At 47.6% G+C, this 17,397-nt stretch overlaps 1 protein-coding gene across 5 annotated transcripts in view; it reads left to right on the top strand.

Annotated features, from left to right (window-relative positions):
- Positions 1–17,397, top strand: part of LOC1273332 (hemicentin-1) — a 96,679-nt gene that overhangs the window by 63,761 nt on the left and 15,521 nt on the right. For all 5 annotated transcript variants that reach the window (XM_061643728.1, XM_061643726.1, XM_061643729.1 and 2 more), the window contains exons 4-6: positions 2,917–3,117; positions 16,119–16,259; positions 16,394–16,525. In XM_061643728.1, coding sequence (XP_061499712.1) covers positions 2,917–3,117; positions 16,119–16,259; positions 16,394–16,525 — 474 coding nt within the window. The remainder of the gene's footprint in view (positions 1–2,916; positions 3,118–16,118; positions 16,260–16,393; positions 16,526–17,397) is intronic.

Here is a 17,397-nt window from a genome sequence, read left to right as displayed (position 1 = left end):
GAACGTACGGGGGCTGGATTGACGGCTGAACATGTAGCTTTGAAATTTTATCGATTCGGTTTGGGGCAGCTCGAGCGAGAGTTTGGGCCGCATGAGGACCCGGTTACAGCGACCAACTCCGAATGGACGCTTCCCCCATAGCACTCCCCTTTCCCGGATGAACGGTAGCTTGAGACGCAATTTGAATTGTGTCAAAAGCAGATCCCTTATTGGATGTGTTGTACACGCGGTGCAGTGTCTGGTCGGCGCTCCAGTGCCGATTCCAGTGCCGCCGTACCATTTCCATTGCGTGGTGCAGCACACATTTCTTCACATTCACAGGTGTAGTTCCCAACGGTACCTTCCAAATGGGTCGGATACTAACAGGACGTGCGACGTCTCTTCAATCTGATTGCGTCGTATCGACCGACCGCTTACCACGGACACGACAGCTACGGGACGTTCGGCAAGCTTTCCCATGCACACATTCCCGCAATGGATGGTGATGGAGAAAGCGAGAAACAGTAAAGAGAAATGGCAGCTGAAAAAATCCGAATGACCTCACATTACTCTGCTAGAGAGGCTGTCTTACACGCACGGTGGTGCCACAGCAAGACTGCACGCTGAAGCCACTGGTAGGCAAACCGGAAAATGATAGCCAGCCGTTTGCAGTTTGCGAGGAAGTCAGGTCCGTTTTCCCCGCCGCTCGGCTGATGCTGACAAGCTTGGCGAAATGTGAAAGAACCGCAAAAATGACAGGCGTGCAAAACAACGGTGCGCAACGGTACGCAACCGAGCCATGGCCCATTCCATCGCCCAGTGGGAACAGAGCGGTGGGAAAACAAGAGACGATGGACGGCAGCGTCCATCCGAGAGTGTACATTTGTTTCCGAGCCGGCAACTCATCCGACCGCCGTTCGTTTGATGCACGCCGGATCTCGAAGGGACAAGGACGTGGTAACGTGGGCACGTATCGATTTCTTCACATGCACAGACAATATGCCAGCATGAAAGGCTACGACCAGGGATGAAATCAAAGGCCCGGACAACAATAAAGACTCGCCGGCTTTGGGTGATATGACAAACGAGCGAGCGTTATGCGGTGTGATGATTGATTGGAAGGACAGGTGCAGATGACTTCGGGCATGATCTCGGAGCTAAAGTTGCGTTTCTAGCTTCAGTTCGACCACTTGTAGTGAGTGTCCTAAATATAATACATTTCCCAAGCGCATTAGATCATGTTGAAAACTCTCAAACAACACTTTAATTTGTGAAAACTCGAATCAAACATGTTTGGCTTTCCAGATGGTACTAAAAGATGTATCGTTTCTTCCATTTCAAAATATACACTATCAAGCGAAACAAACACAGCATTATGACACCGTTTAATGAGTCGTTAAAGTCTTTGGACTAAACTTGGTTTCCCGAAAGCCCACCCAAAACCCATTCATCTTAACCCGGTTAACAGCGCGAACCAACTTCAACTCACATAACCGCTTCGATAAGCTACACCGTCCTCCACGGCTATTTGACAGCATTTACGTACCTCGCCCGATTTCGTTGCGCACTTTCCCAAAAAGCACTTTTCCGCTATCAGTTCTGCTTCTGTTTGGTTTCTGTTCTACCACCATCAGCCCAAATGCCACCCACGAACGGTCGGTCGACCGGGTAGGCCGGATTGCCCATAAAAGCGGGGAGCAATAAAATAAAATTTGTCTCAACTGAATAAACATTTAGATTATCGCGCGAACTGCCGGACGAGTTAGCGGGTGATTGGTCCGCGGTGTTGCGTGACTTGCAGTGGGAAAGCTCCTCCCAGTATGGCCACCACCCGGTACTGGCCAGCTATCACATAGACCGTGGGTGACCCACCGAAGAAACGCGAACCGACGAAATTACCTATTCCAAAACATCGTCAGCTGCTAGAACACTCTCAACGAGCTGGCTACAATAATGAACCATCGCTGCAACTCTCCTCTGTATGCCCCTCAAGCTCGGTATGCCCGTTTAACAAACAACTCGAACATTGGTGTGTTCTAGTACCCGCCGGCAATAACATTTCATCGACCAGTTGGGTCCAGTTTTCCCTTTTTTGCCACTTTGGATCTTCCAGTTTTTGTCCGTCCCCGGTACGGACATTCATTTAACGACCCGATGGAACAAGCGCTAGCCGGCGCGGGAGAAAAAGAAAAAGGCCTCCTCCACATCCCACCCACCCCCTCCACTAACACAAGACGTCGACACTTTGGGTTTTCGGATCAATTTTGCATGTAATTTTATAGCGAAAGACTTCATTAATTTTAATTAGGTTCGTTTTTCGCGTCATGGGATTTACGGGTTTTCGCAAGCGGCCCTGTCCGGCGCGTGGCCGATACCGTTTGATGTTTTGGTACGCGGGTACGGGCCAACCAACGTGATCTCAATGTCCGATGCGTAGTCGCCGTTGTTTCGCTAGCATTAGATCACCGTCCGATCGGGACGGAAATCCGAGCAGTGTGCCTGGGAGGGCTGTAACAATCAGGAAGGAAAATAATCATCACAGAGGACCCACGAACAATAATCGAAACAAGGCGACCGTCTTCTCCGTGCCGAGCACCGTTTGCCGTGGGGCGAATGGTTTTGGGTGCGTGCTATCAGTTTTATTGCTAACAAGAACTCATAAAAACTTACACTTTATTGCCGTCCTTCGATAACGCTTCGAAGAACTGGAGCGGAATGAATGGGTAGGCCGCGTAGGCCGACCCGGTTAATGGTGTTCGTGCAGTGTGCTGTAGCTGAGATTTTTGGGGGCTAGGCTATACTAAACAACGGAACTCATCACATGTATCATCGGTCACCTGCAATAGATCACGTTTCCAGTGACCCAAACGCACTAAAGTACGCTAATCAAATTTCCGTTTACTCACGCTTTCACCCCTTTTCCCCACGCTCTTGCAGGTACGTACGTGCTGGCCTGGAAGCGAGGCATCGCGATCCTGACCGCCGGCTCGGTCAAAGTCACTCCCGATCCGCGCGTGCGGCTGGTCAACGGCTACTCGCTGCAGATACGTGACGCGGTGCCGCAGGATGCAGGCGACTACATCTGCCAGATAGCGATGCTGGATCCACGGGAAATTACGCACAGTGTGGAAATTCTCGGTAAGTAACAGCAGGACTATTTCGCATCGATGAATGCCGCTCGGGGGGGGGGGGGAAGTTTCAGCTTTGGAGCTTAGTCTATAAGCCTTTCTCTCAAGTGCGGCCAATGAAGCGGTGGTTCACGTTAATCAAGTCTTTTACAGGGAAGTCTGACGAGTGCTTTTGTTTGGTGGTACCACTCAACAAGGAGAAGATGGGTTTGTCAATCGATTAGGATTTGTAATGTGATTGCAACCACTTTGCCATGAATTCTGTTCCATGAACGACAGCACTGTCAACTGGAATTCTTGGTATTTTCACCACATTGGTATGCTAAGCATTCATGTGAATTTTAATTAACTGTTTTGCCGTTGGAAATCAAATGATTGATTTATTTGGGATACAAATTACACTAAAAATCACATACTGTATTGTATTGCATACCTTCAGGCGCTTAGTAAGACCATTGGCGGATAAACCGTACTTGCAGCAGTAATTGTTTTTCTTTAGCGATGCTATGCTTCAAACTGTGACTTTTTATCATAGTCACCCCCTTGCACCATGTTAACAAAATGTTTCCACTTTCACGGACACGTTCCGCACGATATCAAATCTACCGCCCATTCCTATCGGCGATTATCAGCCTGCTACAACAGCTTTTGCCGCTCTTTGCCGCCACACACACCCAGCGTAACAGTTGGATGAAAAAGTTGCTGCTCTTTTGTGAGTTGTTTGAACAAATCGCCGATAAGCTCTTCCGATCATCTTTACAACACATCATCTCTCGCACACCCATCCATTCCGCTTAACTTCTCTGCGTCCTTCTACCGCACGATACGCCCATTATTATCATTGCCTGCGTGTCAGTAGCACTTGTTCGCTTTGGCCCAACAAACTTTCTTCCTACCGAAGCCCCGACATGGCACAGCCCTCGTGATGAATCATCGATCGTTTTCGTGCCCGAAGGGCAAAACTGTTTCCCATTTTCCAATCCAGCACCAAGCAGATCCTTCGCGCTCGCGTTCGATCCACCAATCGTGCCCCAACACCGTTACTGTACCATTTTGAAGCATCCCCATACGACCGCTAAGCACACCGCCGTGTACCCATTGCGGTGGATCGGGAGGAGGGAGGATGGTACAAAATCTTTTCGCAAAGAAACTCGCTGTCTCGCATGCTGATTTATGGCGGGTTTTTCCTGTTCGCCGGCGTCACCGATTTTCTCCCTCGTGTGCACATCCTTATCTTTGCCACCAGCGGTTGCTGTTCCCGCTTGCTGCCGAAGGGGGGAAGGAGCAAATTTTGAGTCCTTTATCGACCCGGGTATGCTTTTCTCCGAGCGTTGGTAATCGGAAAAGGAATGTGAAGCGAGAAGAAGGACACACAAAACGACGGCGGCAGCGGTATGGCCATGAAAAGCAAAAAGAAAAAAAAGGAAGAAAACTGTCAAGATCAGAAAAATCCGGAGACAACCTTTCAACTTTCACCGCACGTACCGGCACAATCGTAGGTTATTAAATCTTTTTGAGTGATTTCATTTGGCAAAGTGAACGCTTAGAAGGTGTCACGTGGTGGAACAACTTTAGCTCCAGGGTAAAGGGGGATATCTCCAGTGAACGAGGGGTAGTGGGGAGGGAGGAAGAGGAGTAGATCGAAGGGTAGAATGTGGGATGTAACAATGAAAAAACTTTCCCCCTTCCGCACACTCCACAAACAGGGGCCCCGAGCGGAACCATCCTGTGTCAGGATTTATTGGTCGAGTTCCGTTTGGGTTGATTCCGCGCGTAAAGCAGCGAGGGGGCTATGGTGGGCATCGGCACAGGGGGATTTACAATTTCCTGGAAACAGTTGGTGGGATTGGAAACTTCAAGGATGTTGCGGGAAAAGCATCCGCCTTAGGGTTGAAGGGTGTTCTCTGCATTTGAGTTACTCGCCTTGAAACGCTGCTTTTATCAAAGCATACTTTCAGGCGTAATTCAAAATCCGATTAGTTCAATCCACAGACAGTTTGAATTGCACCGATCATAGAAATTTGATCGATTTGCTTTGCTAATTAATGGACTAGAGAAGGTAAATTAACTTTAACTACTTCTTCTTCTTCTTATTCTTCTTCTTCTTCTTCTTCTGTTTTGGCTCAACAACCGTCGTCCGTCAAGACCTGCCTGTACCACTTGTGGGCATGGCTTTCAGTGACTTATGGGTTACCCCCCATAGCAGGATAGTCAGTTCTACAAATGCCAGCACGGTTAATTTGGGGCTTGAACCCATGACGGGCATGTTGTTAAGTCGTACGAGTTGACAACTGTACTACGAGACCGGCTCGTAGTAACCTTAACCTTCACGATGCCATAATTGCACAACTGCTCGTTACTGTTATTGATCGAACCAACGATATGAAAATCTCAATTACTTCCATGCAATTCCTCCTCAGTGCAAACCATTGCATCCGTTATCGACTGTGGGCAAATCATTCTAGTACCATTCATCATTTGCATCGTTATTTTTCTATCAATTAGCGAACGACTGCAGTGGCTTCATTGATGAAATTACGTTCATACATTGCACGGCAACAAATATGAGCACACATACACAGACATACACACACATATACAAAGAAAAGCTCAACTATAGTGGGTAACCATTTTGGGATTTGTTTTAGCGCCACAAATCAAACAGGCAACAGCTTGTATGATGCTGATGTTAAGAGGCAAATTTCTAGAGAATTGATTTTTAGCAGTATTCAATTAAAAAGAAAAAAAAAAGTTATCCATTTCAATACGAAATCACCGATCGATCCCACCCCGTGCGGCAACGTAGCCCTAGCAAAACGTGCACGGATCAACTACTAGCAACCGACACAGGCGTACCTTTCATAACGAAGTCAAATCTCGCAGCAATTGGAGTTTTGCTAAAGAGTCAAATCAATGCACCCGTTCAAAGCCTTCCGCATTGCCGTTTCTATGAAAACGCTGCATCATTAGTCAGCCATTCGTCCAAAGTCAGCTCAAAAGCGGGCAGCTCCGATCCGAGTACCGAGTGCTGCAATACACCCACCCTTGCTGTCCACCCGTGACAGGTCGTGGGTATCACAACTCCTAGAATGAGCCAAATTTGGCCGGCTGAGCAGTTTCGATTGAAATCGAGCGATGATGCTGATGATGCTTCTGCCACACGGCGATCGGAAAACGGATCGCTTTTATGGCTGCTGCGAGCATGTTTGACCAGCGTGAGCGTTGTGTATGTCCGGGAAAATGATGCCCAAACGGTTATGCCTGGTTGGCATTAATTAACCCGCTAATACGGTTCAATTAGGCAAAGCTCTGGCCCGTGACTGCACCTGCTTCAAAATGTATTGACGAGGGCTTAAATTTGAGTACGTCACAGCGTCAATGTCATGGATTAAATCTTTCCAGTGAACTTTGATGCGCTTTAAGAAACCGGGGTCAATGCTTTTATGTTTTTTGCCACCCACCAAGCATCCATTTATTTCCCAATCGTAACAAAATCCCCCCGTCGGTCAACAGTAAGACGACAAAACCGCCCGGAAGTGGGGCGGGAAATGAGACGAAATTTCGCTTCCCGCCTGCGCCTTGCCCGACCGACGTGGGTTGAGGTGTTTCCTCCCTTCCTTTGACAGTCCGTTGTCACATCGTTTTTTTTTTTTCTTTTCGTATCAGAGTTTGTTTTCTTTTTTTCGGCAATAATTTTGTTTTTCTCCGTTCACCTTCCCTGCGACACACTAACTTGGCGACGTACTTGACGCATGTATGTGTGCACGTTCGCTTTGCTCACACTGCTGACCGCATTTTCGCACCCAGCACATAACCGCCCGTCCCCATTACCGTCGCAAGAAGCCGTTTTCCGCAATGCGCTACCATTCGGACTCTCCTCGCAGCCCGCACCCAAGAGGTGAAAGTGGTCGATTGGGCCACGGAGAGAACGGAAGTCAGCAGGAAAATGAACTTCCACACGAGAGTAGATTTCCGCCGGCTCAGGAAGCGACGGAGAGGACACTCGCTCACACACACACACACACACACACGTACGGACGTACTGTGGGACGTGTGGGACGGAAAAGTTTGACTACTCAGTTCCGTGCTCCCTCCCCCTGCTTGCTGCTGTTCGGGCCAGGCAAGTGGATGAGCGGTTTAAGGACTTTTTTGGTGGTGCAAAAGGGCCAATACACATACGGGTCGCCTATATCATCCCAGCAGAAGCGCACCCATATCGGCGCACCCACATGCGCGGGGGGTTTATTTTATTTTCAGTTCTTTTATGCTTCGGAAAAGCACACACGGTGTGGCAATTGGTGGAGAAGGTACAGGAAGCCACAGTGCGTCTCTGTTGTGGCGGGGAATTCTTCACGGGGAAGATTGGTTGGTTGGCGGTGGCAGTGAGTGGCTCTCCCCTCGGCGATCCCACGAGTCAACCGGAATGACTTATGCCGCACTGCCGCCCGTGGCACGGTGGAAAGCGTGGCAGTAGTGTTGTTGAGAACGGAAAAGCGGACGACATTTTGCGATTTCAGCTGAGCCGTGCCGTGCCAAAACAAGCCCGGGAATGCCTTCGCAACGGAATTTGCCCCACCCGCACCGGTTCCGGGGGGTTGGCAGCGAGGTGGGATGGAAACTTTCTGCGCTGTAACGCGGCGATGCTTTATGTGCTTTTTGCTCAGCTTGAGCCGAAACTCCCTTGGCTGAGGCTTTTTGCCCAGCACCAACGTGACAACAGTTCCTTTGGGATTTGCGGAACGCGTTTTAGTTGTGTGTTTGAGTGTGTTAGTTTCTCCATCCTGTGGGAGAGCCGGTACTGAGGTGGTAGGAAATGTGTGTTCCCGTACGTATTCTGTTGCTGCTTGCAGTTTTTTTTTTCACGCGTGCCGAAACTATGCTCGATGGGGTTGATGCCGGAAATAATAAACTTTTCAGAACACAAGTGTCGTACGCTGTACGTGTGTGTATCTGTGTGTATATCTACGTTTGCACGATTACGATTCTGTATGGCTGAGATGGCCGTGAAATGTGGCTGTACGAGAGAGCAGTTGGAGGAAGGGAAATGTGGGCAGGAAAAGTAGGGAGGATGGTCCCAGATCGCTGCGGGATAGTTGGAAATGGATAAAAGTGGAATTTATTTCCGCCCCAGAACAATCCAACTACGTGACGTGTCACATGCGTCGCTGCCGGGCGGAGGGAAAAAGGGAGTTTGGGCAATAAAGATGCGAAACCTCCCTCACAGTTTTGTGCGGAAATTCGCAGTACAGTTCATTGAGGCGAATAATTGTGCCATCAGGGATCGAGCCACCTCTCCTAGCCCCATCCAGCAGCAGCGCCGTGGGGTTAAGTAAAATCTGATAAAAGTAATTAGCAGCAACTTTCTTTGGTCGGCTTACTGTCATTTTGGAGATTGTGTTTAACTGACAGCGGGAACGAAGGCTTTCAGTCAGTGTGTGTGGGTGTGTATCACGATGCAAAGCAGCAGTTGATGGAGGGAAATGAAATAGAGTTATTACCAAAGTTATGGCGAAGCAAAAATTGGTTTAGCGTGAGCAAGACTGGGGAAGGTTGAAACTCTTCAAATAAGACAAGAATTATTACCTTCTGCCAAGGTACTCTGAGGATCTAGTAGTTATTGAGTTATTCACAAAGTTATTTTGAGTTATTCACTTTGAGTAGTTATTCAAAAACATTATAGTGGTGTAAAATTGTATCATATTTTGACAAATCGTTTCATTTTGTTCAAATTGTAATTTTAAACAAAATTGATATTTAAACAGCGAAGCAGAATCTTAACACCTCAGTTTGGGTCTTCTCTGTCCTAGTGGACAGCCTAAAAAGACTTCGAGGTCTTGGTCGTCCGTTTCCATGCGTAAAACATGGCCAGCACACCGTAGATTGCCGTCACAATATAAAATTTCAATTTGTTTATTTTTTATGATGTTATCAAAATAAGCTTACTTAAAGAATATCCTGAAAAAGAAAATATATTAAAATGACATTTTGCCAGTGACTATTTCAGTATCGATGTAGCTCAAATCCAGTGTGTCGCAGGATCGATAACACCTCCTAGATATTCGCCCTTCAAACCAATGTCTAACGCATTTCCATCCCATCCCAAAACAGGGACACATCCGCACTAAAACAATAAATTGCTTCGACATCTAATCCACACTCGCAATCGATTTTCACCGAGGCCACAGAATAAACTAAATACACCAGCTGGAAAGCAGGAAAAAAACTCTCACACGCCCTCAGCTATCGCACACACAATCACATTGCCCAATTCGTGTCAAATCAACTGATCCCCGGTAGCGCGCGACGAATGGTACGAAAAATTGTATCTGCACCGGAAATCGGCTGGCCACTCTCCTGGGGAACGGCGGGTGCTTGAGAGGGAAGCAGAAAATTGCATCTCCGTTCATACGCTCGATTGCCGAGACCGTGACAGTTGCAGCGCTTTCCACCGATGTTCCGCTATTCATATTTCTCCCCCACTCTGCCAGCCCGCCCGCCTCGCGCCTGAGCGAATCGTGCAAAACAAATGTCCTCGGAAAAGTCGGAAATAAACGACCAGCGTTTTTTTGTCGTGCTTTTTTTTTGCTACCCGTCTTCTCTAAAAGAATAGTCAGGTGGTAGCGGTCCTACCGCGCTAGTCCAATCTGTATGCTTTTCCCCAATGGCGGGAGCAAATAATGGTCACTCACCAGGCGGAAAGGAGCATTGTACAAAAAAAAAACACACACACACACACACACACACAACGCAACAGGCAACACAAAACACGGATCACACACATACGAACAGCGGGGTGGAAACAATGGGAAAATTTAGACTCATTGCGAACAAACCCCTCCGCATGCATTCGGGCCCCGGGGCACTCCGGAAGCCCTTGCGCCTAGGTTTCGTTCTTCGCACATTTCAAGAGCGAGAAAAGGAACAAAAAAAGCACCCAAATGCAGTGCAATTGTCACTGCCAGCTTCAACTTCAGCTCGTTTGCATTTGTCAGCGCCCCACTAACTACCAGGGCAAGCAAGCAAGGAGAGTCAGATGGTCAGCTGCGCCATACGAATGTCCGACGCCGCAAGAGGCTCCAAATCAAGCGACACGGGAACACGGGATACCATCCCAAGCACACAGACACACACAAAAACGAACGAATTAAAAGTTCAAATCCATTCCCTGATCCCGTGCAAGCTCCCGTGCCGGATTTTATGCAGCCAACCGGTGCACGGTTAGGACCTGCACCGAAAATTCGAAACGTGCCGCCAGCCGGAAAGTCAATCGCTCGAAATGGTCGGAAAACCGGGAGCAGCGCTGTCACTCCACTCGCTCAGCGCACTGGGAAGGGGATAAAACTCGCGCTCAACAATAGAAACAGGACTTAACAAAACAAGCAAAAGGGAAATGAGAGGAAGATAGAGCAGAAAACGAAACCAACAATAAAAAAAAAAAATGGGGACATCCTCCCGCTCCGGGAATGTTCGGGCCGCAGCCGGTTCCCCGTTGGGAGGTTCACATGTGACACATCGTGCCATCGTTGTTCACGCTCCGATTGTTCACTTCCGTGGCGCGCTCAGTGCGGCACAAAAATATGCGCCCGCACCATTCTTACGGCTGCCGCATAAACCTTGCAGCAATTTAAGCTGTCTTTTTTCCTTCTCTATTTGAGTTTGTGCCACCGAGTGAAACCAGTGCAAGAGCATAAAAATTTACATTTTGATAAACTAATTGCAGATATAACTGGCCGCTTTCATGCGAATGCAAATGTTTGCGTTAAAAAAAAAGATAGCAGCAGTACCGTCTGTCACACAGACCAAGGGGGCAAAAGCTGTAGCAAATGAAACAAAGCGTTTGAAAAGTTTGAAAAGCATTAGCAATGCAATAGTGGACACCGAAGGCAAATATTTGCCACCCCGATAGGGTGGATCAGTTTCCCGCCTTCCCCTAACGATAATGGAGATTAAATTTGCTCACACACATTCATTGCCGCCTGCACGGCGGAGGAAGGTAGGGAAACATATGTTTTTCGCTCGAGGCCGTTTGTTTCTGTGGCCATGATTTTTATTGCAATCAACGGAACTTTGGGCACGGGCACTTTACAACACACATGTAAAAGGGACGGGAGGTGAATCAATTTTATCGTCAATCGTACACCACCACCATCCCGAGAAACCGAGTTGTTCGTTCTGGAGGAGAGTTGTTAAAGATTAATGTGTTGGGCCATATTTTTCCCCCCGTATCCGGACGGGGCAACTGGTTCCGGTCCGGTCGGTGCGGCTAAAACAATCTCTCCAGCAAGCTCACCCACTCCACCAGAACACTGCATAGGGTGCGCCTAGAGCACGCGGTGAGTTTTATTGGCTCACATTAGGGACACCCAATCAGCCAATAAAGCCACCACTGGTCGCTAAACTGCACTGCCATCTCCCCCAGGTTTATAGATGCCATTCTAATCAATAATAAACAAGGTACTACCTGTTAGGCGAGGGAACGGGCAAGAAAAAGGACTCTTAATTTTCCAATAAAATACCACTCACCCAAGCAGCAACAGTCAGCTGGGAACGGTACGGTACGGCAAAGGAGGCTACAGGCAAGCAATACGGGAAGGGACAGCAAAGCAAGTAATGAAACGTATCGAAGCATATGAAGAAAAATCTCATCCCTAACCGGTTGAGAGGGGGGGGGGGTGGTTTCTTGATAGCAACGGTTAGGAGAAAGCAATCTCAACCGCCCTACCGACGGGTGAGCCAGTCCGTTTGTGTGGGCAATGTTTATGCTCTGCATGCTTTGCCGTACCAATCTCCTGCACGGTACACAGTGTCCCTCTCGATGCGGAGGAGCAGGGACCGTGCAGGCACCGTGGACACATAAATACACCCACCCTTACCTGGCTCGGGGCAGGCTTTGGCTGGCAGCGGGGGGGGCCCGTGATAGGAGAGCCGGATAGCCCGGCAACCGGTGCAAAGAAAATCATGATCAGCCCCCGAGGCTCTGGGGGAACGAGATTTATGTGACTGCAAAACTAATCCCAAACTCCTCGCTGCCAATAAATCACCATACCGGGGAAGCTAATAAATAAAACATTTCCAAAAACGGAACGATTCATCCCGCGCGGGTTTCGTGCCATCGGTTTGCTGGACGCTAACGATCCGTCCAAAATTTCACGAACCGGTACTTCAGGTCCAATCAACCGGGTGTGTGAGAGAGAAAGGGAGAGGTGCAAACGCTTCGGAGAATTCCGTCAATTCATCGTAAAGTTGGAATTTTTCGGCCCTTCTTTATCGGTTTCGGCCCAGCGGCCGGTTGGCGGGTGGACGTTCGCACCTTTACCACCGCTTTACTGACCCATGAAAATAGGGGAATTGGGGGGTGGAAGCTCAGCGCTCCTGTTCTTTGATTATCTCGTTATCAGTTGCGGTTGGAGAAGCGCTCGTTATTTGTTCTGCATATTCAACCGCGCGGGTCGAGCACAGTTAAAGGAGAGCGCCCGCAAACCCAACCAATAAAAGCTACTTCGTAACGCTGTAACGCTTTAATCCCGCACGGGTTCCAGTACGTGCCGTTCCAATCCCGCACCCGATTTTGGATCATTATTATCGGATCGGCAGTGGCATGAAATATTTGTTGCATTGCAGTCACAGCTCCTGCCCGTGTGTGTGTGTGTTTTTTTTTCTCAACCAGGGACGGACATTTCGGGCCCGGGTGGGATGTAACAAGGGGGAGAAAGCCGTATAAATTATCTACAATCGTGCGGTCGCTGTCTAACGCAGACCGCCCCAGCAGCTGAACCAAAGAGAGAGGAAATGCAGGGAGCAATGAGGTGGCACTAAAGTCATGTAATGGATATAAATTTCCCACCACCACATGGCCACACAGTTCCTCACACCCGCTCGGATCGGTTTGCGTAAGCGTTTGGGGAGTCAATGAAAAATCAACAAAATATGTTTTGTGCGGCTTGTGGGACGAACAAGTGATACAGTGTGGTTGACCCTCGGGGTAATATTACAGCCTGGCTAGGTAGATGGAATGTACACACGGTGGTAAGCTGTGTGTTTGCTTTGGAGTTACTGTACTTTTAGTTGCATTAAAACGTCATTATCTATTTATGATTATCAGCAACAAAGGCACCTGGAGAGTGATGGAACGTATGATTGTTATTGAATATTTTACGCTCCACAGCAGGGAGACACAGCTCGTGCAAACGGGAGGCAAATGAGTAAACCCACAAAGATGATATCTCGGTTTTTATTGAACTCAATCAATTTACTAATGGAAATGCAGAGTATAAACCTTACACCATTGTTCAGCAAGCATTTTACGTGGTATTGACTTTGTACAGGAGTGTCCGGCCATTGATTATGGACCAACCACCATATCCAGACTGTTGCACACTGCAACAGGATTCTTTCTTTCAGCCCAAGTAAATTGTTTTTATCAAATCAAGCGTTTTTAAGCATCGATATTTGTATTTGCGAAGCTAAAAATCCTTCGCTTGTCTCGGGGTTAGGAGAAAGAATGAACTTTGTTCTCTCCTGCAGCTCCGATCGTAAGCGTTCGGGAATACTCGGCCCGATCAGTGTTGAACGTTGACCACACTAAACGAGGGCCGTGTCGCCCTCTATCGATAATTACTGGGAACAACACCTCGCGAGCGAATCGGTCATTAATAATAATTAACACAGACCATCTTGGTTTAATCCAATCCTCATATAAATTAGGATCTCGATGGTTCACTCGAATTCTAAGGCTAATCTACAGTAAATCTTAGTACTTTTTAAAGAATATCAGTGGCTTACGTCAAACATTTCACTCGAGCACATTCTCTTATGAAGCTATCTTTAAGATCAGATACGGATCATTGTTTAAAGGATTTGGCAAGAAAATGTCTATGTAAGAAGATTCTTCCTAAGCTTCACGTTGATTCAAAATGGTACATTGAAGAGTCGGAACACACTGACAGCCCCTTAATTGCGGATGTAATTTCAATAATTATTGAATATTGTTTAAACTACGATAGATTAACATCAAAATTGTAACTCAGAACGTGTCATCAAGTTAGTAAGATGCCACCAGCAACAAAATTCCTTGCACCAGAAAATAGCAAATAATAACCCCATATTTGATTTGATTAGGATGGATAACATATTCCGCAATAGATGAATTCACAGAAGCATCTTAGTAGAAAAAGAAAGCTAACACCATACTGAAGTAATTTATACTAAGCTACACAACAAAACGTATGAGAGCATACATTTTCCAACATTGGAATCTCGCCATCGCCATTGCGATGAAATACCGGTATCATGCATTTCTGTGGTTTTTCAGCAACAGCTCCATTAACGCAAGAAAACCTCAAACCCTGCGCGTTTGGAAAATGATCCATAAAGTTTCCCCCTTCCCTCCCGAATGCCAAAACTCTGACACAGTCTGTCACGCCAGTACGCTGCTCTTTTGCACCTTTTATCACCGGCAGTCCCGCATTTTGGCACGGTTTCTTCATTAAATGTACCGATAAAAACACGACCATGTCGACCTGCTAGGTGTTACATTAATATCAAGAACGGCGGTAGAACCGGAAACAAAAGAAAGCAACACATTCACTTCGCACACACACACGCACACACACATTGCAATACATAAAGCAGCGAGCAATGGAGGCACCATCATCGTCATATTGTTACCTCACTTGGAAGCTGGTTGCAGGACAAATAAAATCAACGATCCTGTTTATTCTTTACCAACATCGTAACGCTGCTTGGCGCCGCTCTTGGAAATAAACACGAGCGCACACACACACCCCAATTCGCGTTTGTAAATGTTGCTCGTTACATTTTATTTTAAAACTGTGCCAGGCTCGTGAAATGTTCGCTCGGTAAAGCTGAAAACAAATTATGTCTCTGGCACACGCTTCACCGCCAAAGATGCCAGCCCAACCATGGCGTAGAAAGAAACCGATCGGGGCTGGGAAGGGAGCAACACACTGTCCAGGTCTGCAGCCCTTCCTTCGGTGCGCCAAACATTACAACCAACAGTGCGAATGAATTACGAAACAAAAGGTTATTAATAGAACGAATTGCACTGACACTGGAGCGCTACATTTGGCAGCGGGCAAACAGGAAACAGTTGGCCAACGGGGAAAACCCCCTCGCACGTTTCAGAATAGTTGGCCGAACCGGCGATTGCCACTGGCGAAGGCCGCGAACCAAAGTCACAAAACGAACTACTACAAACGGCCAATGCGGCGCACGAACGCCAAACCAAACCCGACACCACGCAGCTGGAATATGTTCGACAAAGCCTTTGAAAGCTTTCCCCGCACGATGTTGGCTGGTGTTGGTGTGTTGTTTTTCAGCCTTTCAGCATTCTCCCAGCCTACACCACCCAGCCACCATCGCCGGCAGATAGACCACGCCGAGCAGCCGGGGCAAAACCCAAACACTCTTTAATTTGAAATTAATTACTTGAAAACTCAACTCGAGCGGCATGGCGAACCGGCAGGAAATGAAAAGTCGTCCGGTCGATGGGAAGGAAATTACGCGCTTTTTGACTTTCGCCGGTCGGTTCCGACCGATGGATGGCCGACTTTTCCGAATGGTGTAAATGTTTTCCACCCAATCCCCCCTGCCTCACCCCCAGGATCGAAGGCCCCGCATGGGTAGAGGAGGCTCGAACAAGGGGCAGGAAGCAAATTTATTCAACTCTTAATTTAATTACACTTTAATTGATTTCCACTTTCGTGGCTACCGGGTGTGGTGTATGAGGGCGGCCGGGTGGAAGGGTAAGCATTCCGGATGTCTAGGCACCCGGAACCATCGAACGGTAATGGGGAAGGATTGCGTTTTTGATCAAAAGATTAAAAACGTTTGCCATGAAAACTTTCAGCCTGGCCAGTGGAACGGCATCGGAGGGATGCGTCTGTTAAAGCGTAACAGAGTTTATTCAGATATCATTCCTGTTACTATTACAATGGACATTTGAATGTTTCCTAACCTTGTTTTGTTGTGCTCTATGTTTGTGTATTTCAGTTCCACCGAAAATTACGCACGTCACATCCGGGGGACATCTGCAGGTCCGGAAGGGTTCCCCGGTACGGCTGGAGTGCTCCGCCACCGGCAACCCGATGCCCAACATCACCTGGACCCGGAAAAACAATCTGTTGCCGAACGGTAAGGCTGCTGGTGGTTTATGTTTGTCCTGAACCCTTTTGACCTTTCCAGAGACGGCGAGAAAATCTTATCGTTGCGTGTGCTTCTCTCTCTTTTATTTGCCGATCTGGCCCATAAATCTGACACCACCGTAGGCGAGGAACAGTTCACTAATCCCGTGTACGTCATCGAAAACATGGACCGGCACAAGGGCGGAACGTACATCTGCACCGCAAACAATGGCGTCGGGCAGGTGGCAACCAGCCAAATTATTCTGCATGTACTGTGTAAGTAATGTCTAAAAAGTTGTCCCATGTCAAACCTCCGAAGCGTTGTTTTAATGGGGAAAAAAGTTCAAATTACTGTTGTCAAATATTAGTGGTCAATTATTCAAACATTTCACTGATTTCTCATGCACTATGCATCAGATAAAACTTTTGTTTAGTGAACTGCACTCCATCTGATCACAGCGAATCTGCACTGCAATCTAGCCGTGTCAATTACCGCCCACAAACTTCATCAACTATTTTCATGGCAACCAACATACCCGTGGTACAAAAAAAACACCCCTATTCCACCTATTTTTGGAATCTAAAATAACTCGCCAAATTCCCAGAACTAACCTTATGTTCCGGTAGTTCCGCGAAACAATCTCATCATCGCCCTTGAACGCCGGACAGTGGACGTTCGCTGGACGGCCGGCGACGTTGCATATTGGTTGTGTGCTGAAAATGAATGTCCTGCTCATTTTTGTGTAATAGTCAACGTGCAATCTCCTTGATAGAGCACGTGGCAATTACAAGTTGCAAGATTACAAGACTGTCGTCATCGCGCTTCCAACGAGAGCAATCAACGATGGGACTGTTTTTTCGTGTTATAACTTGACGTGTTCCGGGGAAGACTTCATTTTGGCCTTTGTATGTCAGTGCTTTTAGAACCACCGATTGCTACTGTTGCTGCTCATTTCTGTGAAAGCTTTTGTAACTTTTTCGCTCATTTTGATGAAAGGAAGGTTTTTCGGCGTGGAAAAGTCGAGAAAAGATTTGCTATTAAACGAACGGACCATGTCTCCACGAAAAAGCAAACATTGTAAGCGTGTAGCATTAATGCACCGCTCGACCGCTGTAGACCGCTTGATACCAAATAGAGTCATGACGAT

This window comes from Anopheles gambiae, chromosome 2 (assembly GCF_943734735.2).
Source record: "Anopheles gambiae chromosome 2, idAnoGambNW_F1_1, whole genome shotgun sequence".
Classification (NCBI taxonomy): Eukaryota; Metazoa; Arthropoda; class Insecta; order Diptera; family Culicidae; genus Anopheles; species Anopheles gambiae.
Note: the sequence above shows the minus strand (reverse complement) of the source record. Positions and strands in the feature narration are given on the sequence as shown.